Genomic DNA, 12,500 nt, shown 5'->3' on the forward strand with positions numbered 1-12,500 from the left:
GAAAAAGCCAGGAGAGAGAAGAGTCGGACAAGAGAGATGACTCAGAGCTACAAGTGCAACTGTAGGCCATATTGTACTCACCCGATCCTCCCTTGCCACAGTGACATCCGTACTGGTTATAATCCAGTGGATTTCGGTCCGTACTGCATTTCGTCATGAGACCAAAGTTGAGAACATTGCGCCTGCTGCGCCGCAGAGGAGCGGCATCCTCCTGTAACCACACACACACACAGCCCCAGATGCAGCACAGCGTTTAAGTTTTATAGCACCTACACGCCGTTCGTTGTCCCTATGTTCTCTTGCTGTTGTTGTTGTTCTCTTCTCTATGTAGGCATGTGCACTTTCATTAAAAAAAATTAACAAAGGGGAAAAACAGGATAGGATTCCGTGAGTACGAGTAGGCACATCCATATCCTGTACTACAAAACAATTTAGGACAGCTATGGAGCAGTCGTGGCGATCTTGTTACTATTACAAGTAGGCCTGATATCAGCAGACATCGGGATGACAGGCCGAGCTGATTTCAAGTACTAGTATGTTTGGGCAAGCTGCAATGCTCCAACTCGAAGCCTCAAAAAGCACCAGACGCTGCACTATCGTCACAACTTTCTTGCGAATAGGCTCATGTACTACGGTTTGTGCAAAGAACGTAAGTTCGTGGACGCGTGTGGGCATGAGCGCTGCCGGCATACAGTCATGTTGTATCGATTGTCATGGTCGAACCTAGCATTACCTTTTGTACAAGTGCCCATGGGCTCCAATCTGATTTGAATTGAAGAGTAAAAGGGTGGTGAGACCTAGTGTACTCGGCGACCTGAGGTCTCGGATTCATGCATAGTGTGCTAGATGCACCAATGACTATTATGGAAAACAAAACAGAGGAAAGGGGGACACAGAATACACCGGTAGATGGAACATGGGACGATCAAAGCCGCAGTCGTTGCTAAGAGCAACCGGAAACTGGACTCTAAAGGCACATTACGTGTACGGTGTAGGTGGTCGTCGTTCTCAACAGGTCTCGTTATAAGCCCGATAGTGATATGGCCGGTTTCCAGCCTTGTGCTGCAGCTCCGGTCACTTACTACAATGGCCGCTAAACACAGGTTTGTGCTCATTCCTTCATTGAGCTGCTCATCCTCCAACAACTAACGTTACTTGGTCATCGCGTATCAGCCATAGAGTTGATGTGCGAGGACGCGATATAAATACATGTACATGATGGTACACCGTTCTGAGTTGTAAGATGAGTGTTTTTTTTAGACACGAAACTCTGAGCAACGGCAAGGAAGAACTCGTTTCACTGTTGCTGTTTGTGAATTGGACATGATTGTACTTACATATTGAGTATTTCGCTCCTGCTCTTGTAGCAGTAGAGCACTCTCGTGTGGGGTTGTGCCTTTGCTGTTTGCGTTATGCAGAAGTCACTGACTTGTCAGTTTGAGCACTCTGGCAAGTTACTTTCGGGCCTAGTTAAAATAAATCTGGCTTTGGATAATAATTTTTCATTGCTATCAGGTTCGGCCTCATTTTCTCTGTGCTGTGCTGATGAGTCCACAAAGGACGAAACAGTTCTGTCCGCAGATGGATTGTACATACAGGTACATGTAGCTACAGTGTACTTGGTATTAGTCTACTGTAAATCAAAACAAATTTTGGCCGGTGAGAAACTTTGGCCGATCTCGAAATGAAACTTTTGGCCGTCATTAAACTTTGGCCGATTAGGGTTTTCAAAAAAGAAATCGATCAGTACGAGTTGGTGCTCTCACATGCATCCATGCATCATTTGCCTCTATGACAAACTTTGGCCGGGGATTTACTTTGGCCGGTTGGTACACAGCGGTGAAATCAGCGAAATTTAATCGCCAGTGAAAATTAGTTGATTTACAGTATTATATAATCCGACACTACAGTACAGTACATACATGTTACAACACGTGTGTACTATAACAAGGTTTATCCAATACTAGTGCTGTACTAGTATTGGATTATATAATTATAATACTAGTACAGTACATGTACCAGTATTAGATAAACCTTGTTATAGTTCACACATGTTATTGTTGCTACTTGTGCATGTTGTTGCACATTGTACTACTGACTTACTTAGCACCAAACTGGTGACATATCACATTCCAGTGTGTAGTCAGGTAGAACCAGAAAGAGCCAGGATACCGGGTAGAAGCTCACCTCGATCCACGATACGTACACATGTACGTGAGAGATACGTTGTCGTTTCCACGACCGTGCCATATTGCCCACATGACGCAAGATAGCTTCACCTACCATCGGCTTTGGTTATGGCAAAGCACTCCTCGGTCTATTTCTCCGCCTGCTACTTTCCGTTCCTTCTTTGGTGTAGCTATTTCTTCTTCTTTCGCTTCCGTTTCTCCGATTGGCGAGCACTAGTAATGATTCGGATGGTGAGCCAATTATAATTATGATGAAGAAAGGAAAAGGACAAAATGTTACGAGTTATGACAAATTGTCCACCAACGTAACCAGATCTGACTCGCTGACCGTATAAGATCTGGTTACGTTGGTGGACAGTTTTTCATAACTCGTAACATTTGTCCTTTTCCTTTCTTCACTAGTAATGATGTGTGCCTGTGTTACTAGCATCCATTAGCAAGATTTAGTGCTCACATAATTCTCTGAGGAATTGTGTGTGCTCTGGATGGCAGTTGTGAGTCAGTCAAGTGGGACTTCAGCAATCAGATCGGCAGGAAAAGCGCACGTTCCCGCAGAGGGAGCAACACACAACTCCTCAAGTGTCGTCGAAGTCACCTCAACCTCTTCTTGGAGTATAATTCTCTGAGACTTTGCATCAAGACGCTAGCAGGCATGGCATAGCGTAGCGATCTCCAGCCCACCACCCTTCTCACAGTGGCAGTAAGTGATGTGTATCGACCTTTCGCTCGCCTTGTACACACCTGACCATCATCGCGCGGTCACCTTCCCTTCTCCGATCGATCGCCACACTTCCACACTACATTCTAGCATTATGACATTTACTAGTACACGATCCGGGCATTATGCAATGTGACACGAATGGTACAAAAGAAGCACTCGTAGGCTAGCATTCGTATCGTCCAATTCGTGCAAACGCTACATGCAGATAGTGCAACGAGGTTGCACGATTACCTACCGGTTTCTCTTTCAGCGCCGACACACACTGCACAGCCAGTAGAGCCACCGCCAGAACCGTGGCCAAACTCTTCATCATCGTCACTGCCACTACTAGTGTACTCCTTCTAGTAAGTTCTACCTCCTGGAAAGTGAAAATTTCCACTGACGTTGCTGGCGGTGCTCGCCAAGCTAAACCAACGGTGCGAAACACGATCACGCAGGGCAGGGAAGTGGTTGGTAAGGCCAGTACGGGATCTAGTCAGGAGCAGACTACACAGTTCAGGCTACCTGGTGGACTGGAAACCAAACACTGCAGCCTATGGCTATCGTCGATGGGATCGAGCACTGCCCCCAGGTTAATAACTGTTGCCTTTACAACGAAACTTTTAAAAGTCCTAACTCGGATTCCTGGTTCAGTGTCGACTTCGAGCGATCTAACCTGGAATTACTGGATGATATTTGCCTTATATTGGATAGCCTAGGTGCATCGATTCCACGACTGGCACAAGGGCCAAGTGAAGCTTTGCTCCACTCGTTGGCTCGATGGTCAAAGCGGACGCAGGCCAACACTCGAAGTTGGACAGCAACGGTATGCTAGGTGGCTCAGGTTGATGTAAGCTCCACGTGTCCCAGTCCCAGTATCGCGTTGCCATGGATGAACCCACATCATGGGCGTTCCCGAGCCGAGATGAGATATAAGGTCAACGTGATACGAACTTACTTCCTTGACCCTATATCGGTGGGGTGAATGTGTCCGTGGTAAGCTCTAGACTGAGAAGCACGATCAGTGTTCTGCACGCACGCTATATTCTCGCGACCCCATCGCTAAGCCGACGAAAGCAGCGGTCGCCTGTACTGACCGATATGCCGTGTAGGGTAGTGAAGAGCGGGCCAACGACGTTACGCTCACCAGGGTGATGTCGTGTATATAATAATTATGTACTGACCAACAACATGATTGTACTGGCCAGTACAGTGCAGTATGGTCTAGATATACACACTGGCTTGGTTCAGTGGCTGGCGGAAACGAGCGACCGTGATGGTAGACCATGTAGACCGCTTCGTGAGCTGCACCACGCTGGAATGCTTTAAAAATGCCGCTCAATGATTTGCTCTGCGTCGCGAGAAGTCGAGGCGGCGACTACCTTTTGTTGGCCGTTCGCGTGAGCCGTCGACAGCAAGAATGGTGTATGATCGGCGGCTTGGAGATGAGGCAATGTCACACATCTAGGCAATGTTTAATTATTGCTATTGCATGGAGCGGATACTTCGACATTGTCCTCCAACTTTTGGAATCGGGCAGCGGCCATGGTCGTGAATGTAGATTTAGGCTAATAATTATAAGGCTGTTCTCTCTTTTCTTTCTCTCTTTTTCTTTAAGTCTGCACACTCTACGCATGTATGTACAGCATACGTGTACTTCAAGTAAGTACAATTCTACTCCTGTACTTTGTACTTTGTACTTGCTCACTGCCAAAAACTGGTCACTGGCGTGGGTCTCCCCGGGAGAGGGGGGAGAGATTTAAAAGGAATCTTGGAAAGATGGCTATTGAACCGCTCAACGGCCGACGACCCCTAACATCCCCATACTCTGGGTGGACTTGGAAATGATCCCACCTTTACCTAACACTTACAATTCTACAATCCTAGAATGTCCACCATCATTAGCCGACTGCAGTTACTTTCTGGAGAGTTGAGGTCGGCCTAGGTTGTCACTGTAGGGTGCATGTCATCCAGCAGGTTCAAGTTTCTACCTCCGAATACAATAGTGAGTGGTTGACATAATGAGTGGTTGACTGTATCTTGGTGTGGCCGTCGTGTGCGTGCGTGTGTCTGTGTATGAATGCGTGTGTGTGTATGATTGTATGTGCTGTATTATGTATATGTGTATGTGTGTGTGTGTGTGTGTGTGTGTGTGTGTGTGTGTGTGTGTGTGTGTGTGTGTGTGTGTGTGTGTGTGTGTGTGTATGTGTGTGTGTGTGTGTGTGTGTGTGTGTGTGTGTGTGTGTGTGTGTGTGTGTATGTGTGTGTGTGTGTGTGTGTGTGTGTGTGTGTGTATGATTGTATGTGCTGTATATGTGTGCGTGTGTCTGTGTATGAATGCGTGTGTGTGTATGATTGTATGTGCTGTATTATGTATATGTGTGTGTGTGTGTGTGTGTGTGTGTGTGTGTGTGTGTGTGTGTGTGTGTGTGTGTGTGTGTGTGTGTGTGTGTGTGTGTGTGTGTGTGTGTGTGTGTGTGTGTGTGTGTGTGTGTGTGTGTGTGTGTGTGTGTGTGTGTGTGTGTGTGTGTGTGTGTGTGTGTGTGTGTGTGTGTGTGTGTGTGTGTGTGTGTGTGTGTGTGTGTGTGTGTGTGTGTGTGTGTGTGTGTGTGTGTGTGTGTGTGTGTGTGTGTGTGTGTGTGTGTGTGTGTGTGTGTGTGTGTGTGTGTGTGTGTGTGTGTGTGTGTGTGTGTGTGTGTGTGTGTGTGTGTGTGTGTGTGTGTGTGTGTGTGTGTGTGTGTGTGTGTGTGTGTGTGTGTGTGTGTGTGTGTGTGTGTGTGTGTGTGTGTGTGTGTGTGTGTGTGTGTGTGTGTGTGTGTGTGTGTGTGTGTGTGTGGTGGTGTGTGTGTGTGTATGATTGTATGTGCTGTATATGTGTGCGTGCGCAGTGCGCACGTGAATGTCGCTGTCAATAGGAATAGGTCATGTCCATCAGATTGTTCTTCTGCGCCCTTTTGTGTCTTCTAACCAATGACCCGGTGGTTGAGTACTGATACGTGACATGAACAGTAAAACATGTCTTGTAAAGCTCTGTTCATAGAAGTACTACTACTACTACTACTACACTGCACTACTACTAGTACCCGGTACAAACCCAGGTTCCGAAACAATGGCAGCTTCTCAGAGAATGATTCCCTGCCTGCTGAGTGCTGCGCAGCTCGGCTACATCTAAAAGAATCCAGACCCTCTGACCTGGCTTGTTGTCGTTGTTGTTATTACTACGGCTTACTTTGTTTTTACTTCGCAAGGCCAGACGGGCAATGGTGCCCAGTTCTATGGAAGCGAATTTCAAAGCGGGAGAGAGCGAGCGAGGGGGGGGGGAGAGAGAGAGAGAGAGAGAGAGAGAGAGAGAGAGAGAGAGAGAGAGAGAGAGAGAGAGAGAGAGAGAGAGAGAGAGAGAGAGAGAGAGAGAGAGAGAGAGGGAGGGAGGGAGGGAGGGAGGGAGGGAGGGAGGGAGGGAGTGAGGGAGGGAGGGAGGGAGGGAGGGATGGAGGGAGGGAGAGGGAGAGAGAGAGAGAGTGAGAGAGAGAGACAGACAGAGACATACAGAGAGGGAAGCAGTGAGGTTAGAGGCATCGGGGAGATGGGTTAGTGGTGCGTGGTGGCGGGGCTTGAATCTGGGACAGGTGCTCGCGATTGGCAGGTTCCTTTCCCCCAGCGTGCAGTCAATGTTAGGAAAGATAAAAAAAAAAGTCACACGGTTTTAAAGCTACTGTCAAAGGTTCGATACACTTCTCGTATGCTCTGGATGGCAGTCGTGAGTGACCCAAGTGTAAGTCCAGTACCAGAAGAGGGAACAAACGCGAGCTCCAGTGTGGCGGGCAACCAACCTTACCGAAGACTAATTTTAATTTTGTACTGGTCGATCCTACCCCAAGCCAGTGAAACCTGTCTAAGACGACCGCTCAAGGGACCTTCAAAATGTGGTCTCTGTTACCAGGTGGTCTCCTTATCCAGGGTCATTCGACTGGAAATAGCATTCCTTGATCCTGGTATCAGTGGTCTTCTTGGACAGGTGGTCGCCTTATCCGAGTGGTCGCCTTGACAGGTTTTACTGTAGTAACTTACCAAGCACCGGTATATATATGATCAATTGTGTCATAACATAGTGGACAACTCTCAACATGTACATGTACATGTAAGCGATACTTGCACAGGCATGATTGTAGCAAGGGGTTGGGGGTGAGACTATGTGCCCCCCCCCCCCCGTTTTCCGCTGACGGACTTGAACAACTGGAAAAAATGCTCTTCAAGTTTAGACAAGTACAGGAAAATGTACATGTGCGAGCATGTCATACAATTATGATCTACTAGTATTCTGTAAGTGTACCCCCCCCCCCCCCCCCCCCCCTGGCGGATACTGCCAACAGAGCAATTGGCAGAATCTGGCACTTTTTCTGGTATGTTTCCCATGCGTGCTTGGTATGTGGATAAAGAAATGGAGCAGAATTCAAGGAAGTGAGTGCGTTTGGCCGTGATGCCGAGACCTCAGGTCGGCAGAGCCATGGCAATGCCCCGCCATCACCAGAATCACTGCCGCGTCTCTGGTTTTCATGTGCTACAGTGCTGGCAACTGAAATCCGACCCCCTTGGCGGCGCGCCGCGCCGCCCAAGGAGTCGGATTTCAGTTGCCAGCACTGTAGCTCTTGATTACGCAGAGCGAACCCTCCCTAAATTATGCCTAATTTTCATGACCATACATTGTGTACAACACTCACTGCCATATGGACATGGTACACATGACCTCTATCGGAGGCCTGAAATATTGTCCTGTGCAAATTTCCAGTAAGAAATGGTGTTAGATAACTATAATGGAAACTCACCACCATGGAATGACTGACTTCGGGTACATGTAATTATGTTCGTATATACCATCAAGATGTATTTCTCGGCATTCTAGCCGAGTAAGAAAGGTGGAAAACTGGGACGGGTCATCTATTTGTAAACTGAAGCACTGAATCATGGGAAAATACAAAAAGGAAACCCATCTGGAGGTGGCGCAGCATCGCTTCTCGGCCTTTTGGCTAAGATCAAGACTTAGTGTAGTAACTGTTCTTATCAGTTTGATCGCTGGTAGTCGACACTATGTCGATATTCGATGAAATCATTTTAATGTATTTAGTTTTTGGGGAGCGGCTCGAATTTTTGCTCCTTGTAGAGTGGCTCGAAGCTTGCTTCACCCTCTCCACGGATCACCCTGGTATTGCAATTCTTCCAGGTGTGGTTCATTTTCCTTCCCAGGGTCATACATAACCGGCAAAGAAGGAGTTCAAATGAGAGTCCAAGAACTTAAAAAACACTTTTCAGTGCAGCCGTTGGGTGTTGGGTGGGGGGAATAGCAAAGTCCATGATATGCACACAGTATCGTACAGTGCTGCTCATTGCAATGAAATTGAGTCGAGTGAGGCAAGCACCCGCCAGGTGTTGGGGGTAGGCACCGGCGGATAATGCCGGCAGAAAAATTGGCAGAATTCGGTACCTTTTCTGGTAAGTTTCATACATGTTTGGTATGTGGATAAAGAAATGGAGCAGAATTCGACTGAGGAATTGCCCGCCATAAGGTTTGTATGGTTCTGCCAATTTCACTGCTTTTCGAGCAGAATCTGCCACCTTTTCGAGCAGAATCCGCCGGTGCCTAGTGTTGGGTAGCCCTGGACATGTAAACACTGGACTGTGAAATGGTGCCGGGCGCAAGCCGCTCTCCCACGATCGGGTTTCATTGAGCAGCACTGTACATTAAAAAGTAGTGAGCGCTCCAGCAGCACTTGAGCACTTTGAAGCGGAGTACACCGGCCCCGGGGTGCATACAGCGTGTACAGTCATATTGACAATCATGTACAGCTAGTGCTGATCAACTTGTAGTGAAATCACAGGGGTGTCCACGGTTTGTACAGTACAACCCCCCCCCCCCCCCGACACCCCGGCCGCACCACTCCCCACTGCCCTGTGACACCCCTGAATCCGGTCTCATGAACCGTGAGGTTAGTGCTCTCCACTAGGACAGCCCAGTGTTTGCAGGTCTGGGGCTGCCCAGTCGCTGCCGGCACTGCAATTCAACAGTCCTGCTCAATGAAATCCAGCCGCGGCACTCAAGCTTGCGCCTTGCACCATTTCGCAGACCAGTGTTCGCAGGTCTGGAGCTGCGCAATGCCCGGCACGTATTTGAGGGACTGGATTTCATTGAGCAGCACGGTAGTTAGATCACCTGTTCGGATTTTATTTAGGAGGACTGTACGTGTACATTATTATTATTATTCACACATATCCGCCGGATGAGTACGCGTGGCCCATGCACCATGGGGACCCACGAATACAAACCAGCATATGTTCCCTCAGCAGTTCATGTTCACCTCAATTCTAGTGTCATTCGTTTCGGCAGCGAGTCCCAGCATGTGGAAAGACAACACCAACACTTTACCTTGGTAAGAGACTTACTAAGAGTGGAACGGGTACGATAGGGAGTGCGCTCCCGGGCCGGGTACTACCTGGGTTAGTCGCGCTTAAGGTTAAAGTGCCGAGTTCTACACGGTTGTACCGTATTTCCCCGATTATAAGTCGCACTCGATTATAAGTCGCACCCCCATTTTCAGGTTTGAGCAATATTGATTTGATATATTGACTTCAGTAGTAAGTCACACTCGATTGTAAGTCGCACCCCTTTTTTACCCTTGAATTTTAGTGTAAAAAGGTGCGACCAAGAGTCCATAAACAAGAGTATGCAACTGCATGTGATCTCTTTTCTATGGGCCAGATGCGCGGCGCGCTGCCTTCATTACATCATTCAGCTGTAGTCCGCGCACTGCGGAAAATCAAACATCGCACTTTCCCTCTGTTTTGAAATGAACTTTCGGACGGAACTGGAGTTCACGCGCTAGAATTTAGAGATCGCGTAGGTACTGGAATGAATGGAGCAAAAACGAATGGGCTCGCACGAGAAATTGTGAGTTTGAATGCATGCTTTCAGAGCGTGATGAAGGCAAGTTACGTAATGAAGGCAGCGCGCCGCGCACTGACCCATCACCACAGTTGCATACTCTTGTTTATGCACTCTTGGTGCGACTTATAATCGGGGAAATACGGTACATATCATCGCTGGCCTCGACCGCAATTGGTTGGAACCCGCCTTGGCCATGTGCATATTATTTTTCACAAATCAGGTAGTAGAACGCTATTCTCAAAGCTAAGAAAATGACGTTACGATTAGTAGCGTCTGGCGCTAGCCAGGGTCCACATCGCTTTATTGCGTATGTTTGTGTGTGCAATGCATGTTCACATGTCACGTGACGTGCCATGCCTCGCACACTATCCTTTACTGGTCCCCGTGCCGTACCGTCAAAGAGAGCTGGCCCCGTGCCAGGATCATAAGTTGAGGCAGCTTGTTCAGGGCTGACTGAACGTACATCATTCCAGTTGCTATGAATGATGATTGTGATCTTGGGTTTTTTAAGGTTTTTTAAAGTTTTTTTTACAATGATCACAGCTCACAGGCAAAGACAAAAGATTGCATAATGGGAGCATAGACTAACTATTATTAGTGATGGTGAGGCTTTTTGCCCGCTGTTCCCTTAGAAGTTATGAATCCTAGAGCACGTTTTGGCTGGTACAACCTGGAACAGGATTCACCAGAACAGCGCGCCGTTTGGTTGGCATTGCACCTGTTCTGGGTCGGCCAGAACATGTTCTGCTTGCTCTGGCCTTGAGGCCGGAGCAGACCGTGGCGAGCAGTTTCACTTTTTCACAGTGAAACCTGGTGGGAACATCGATTTTGTTCCCAAAATGCGCGGATCACGTGCCTACTAGTACCAAGAGCGGTACAGTCATAACGGTTACAGTGTACTCTTGCTAGTAGTACACGCTTTGGGCCTGGACCAAGAGTCCATAAACAAGAGTATGCAACTGTGATCCCTTTTCTATGGGCCAGATGCGCGGTGCGCTGCCTTCATTACATCATTCGGCTGCAGTCCGCGCACTGCGGAAATCAAACACCGCGCTTTCCCTCTGGTTTGAAATGAATTTCGTACGGAACTGGAGTTCACGCGCCAAAATTTAGAGATCGCGTAGGTACTGGAATGAATCGAGCAAAAACGGATGGGCTCGTACGAGAAATTGTGGGTTTGAGTGCATGCTTTCAGAGCGTGATGGAGGCAAGTTACGTAATGAAGGCAGCGCACCGCGCACTGGCCCATAACCACAGTTGCATACTCTTGTTTATGCACTCTTGGTGCGACCAAGAGTACATAAAAAACAGAGTGTGCAGCTCGAATGGGTTGCTGTCACGGCGGAATTCCGTGATGACATCATGTTAGTGATGTAGTGCGCACAAGCAGGATTCAAGCAGGTCTCTTTCTGCACAACTGCAGCTCAGTTGTACGCACTACGCCATTTCCCGCCTCGGATCTCAGCGCCAAATATGATGTAATCACGGAATTCCGCCGTGACAGACACCCCGGCATAGCAGAAAAGGCCCCAAGCTGCACACTCTGGTTTTCATGTACTCTTGGTTGGACGCATTGTACCATGGGCAGTGGTGACCCGTGCACATTTTGAAGAATGCACCAAGTTTGGCACACTTTTTCACAAAAAAATGTGCTCTGTTTCTGGAGTACCGTTTGGTTGGCATGAGGCTGTCCCTCCAGGAATCCGCGATTCTGCGGCCGCGGAATTCCGCGGAATTCATATTTTTTTAATATCCCGCGGAATTCACAGTTTTCACCGCAGAATCGTGAAAAATCACGGTTTGGGGGCAATGCGAGCACGCTCTTCATATTCATGCACAGTGCAGTGCCACGGTCCTGTCGCTATTTTGTTGCATTCAAAGTCGAGGGAGTTTTGCAATTTTACACAGAAAACTGTACCAGTTTTCTTCGTTACTGTATTGAGCCTACAGTCGACAACTAAATTTTTTATTGATACTTGTACATAGCATATAGCCATGTCTTTTCGCCGGTGCAGCGCCGCAGAAATACCGCAGTATTGCCGCAGAATTCACGCTATCCGCCGCATAATGTAACGACAAGAGTCCATAACCCCCAGAGTGTGCAACGCCACATAAATGTCTGTCACGACTAGTTTCCAACATTACGTCATTTTCATGTAGCTGCGCGTGCAGGCCGCAACATTCGCTACATGAAAATGACGTAATGTTGAAAACGAGTCATGACAAGACCCTATCGCGCGTTGCACACTCTGGGGGTTATGGACTCTTGGTAGCGATTTGTGCCGCAGAATTCTGCGCAGAATTTCAACTTTCTGTCCGCAGATTCCTGGAGGGACAGATGAGGCTGCTCCACGTGCACCAACTGTTCGATCCTGTTCTAGATCGTACCAACCAAACACACCCCAAGGCTATAAGCAATTAGAATTATTTCTGAGCAGCCCAGATTCTAGATATAGGACCTCGATGGGCAGGGTTTCGATGCATATGTTATGAGTCTTATGACCATAAATTATGCCCTTCGCTATGGCCGGCCATCCAGTACATGCAGCCTCCATCACTGTTTCACGAACTCAACAAAAGTAAATACAAAAATTAACAAAAAGAACAGAAAGAAATGTACAGTACAGTCAGTAGCTAGCAGTACGTCGAGTTTTCTTACACACTGGAAGTCACT

The 12,500-nt window shown here is 47.9% G+C and overlaps 1 protein-coding gene and 1 pseudogene across 1 annotated transcript in view; one reads left to right on the forward strand and one right to left on the reverse strand.

The window, feature by feature from the left end:
* LOC135819455 (uncharacterized) overlaps nt 1-3,797 on the reverse strand; it is a 7,415-nt gene extending 3,618 nt beyond the window's left edge. Inside the window, exons 1-2 of the mRNA XM_065332669.1 lie at nt 3,146-3,797; nt 82-211 (exon numbers count right to left, since the gene is read on the reverse strand). Of these exons, the coding sequence (XP_065188741.1) occupies nt 82-211; nt 3,146-3,223 (208 nt within the window). The 5' untranslated portion in view covers nt 3,224-3,797. The remainder of the gene's footprint in view (nt 1-81; nt 212-3,145) is intronic.
* A 4,096-nt stretch (nt 3,798-7,893) lies between these two features.
* Nucleotides 7,894-8,123, forward strand: LOC135820369 (U2 spliceosomal RNA; annotated as a pseudogene).
* Nucleotides 8,124-12,500: the final 4,377 nt, after the last annotated feature.

This window comes from Sycon ciliatum, chromosome 6 (genome assembly GCF_964019385.1).
Source record: "Sycon ciliatum chromosome 6, ocSycCili1.1, whole genome shotgun sequence".
NCBI classification, from domain to species: domain Eukaryota; kingdom Metazoa; phylum Porifera; class Calcarea; order Leucosolenida; family Sycettidae; genus Sycon; species Sycon ciliatum.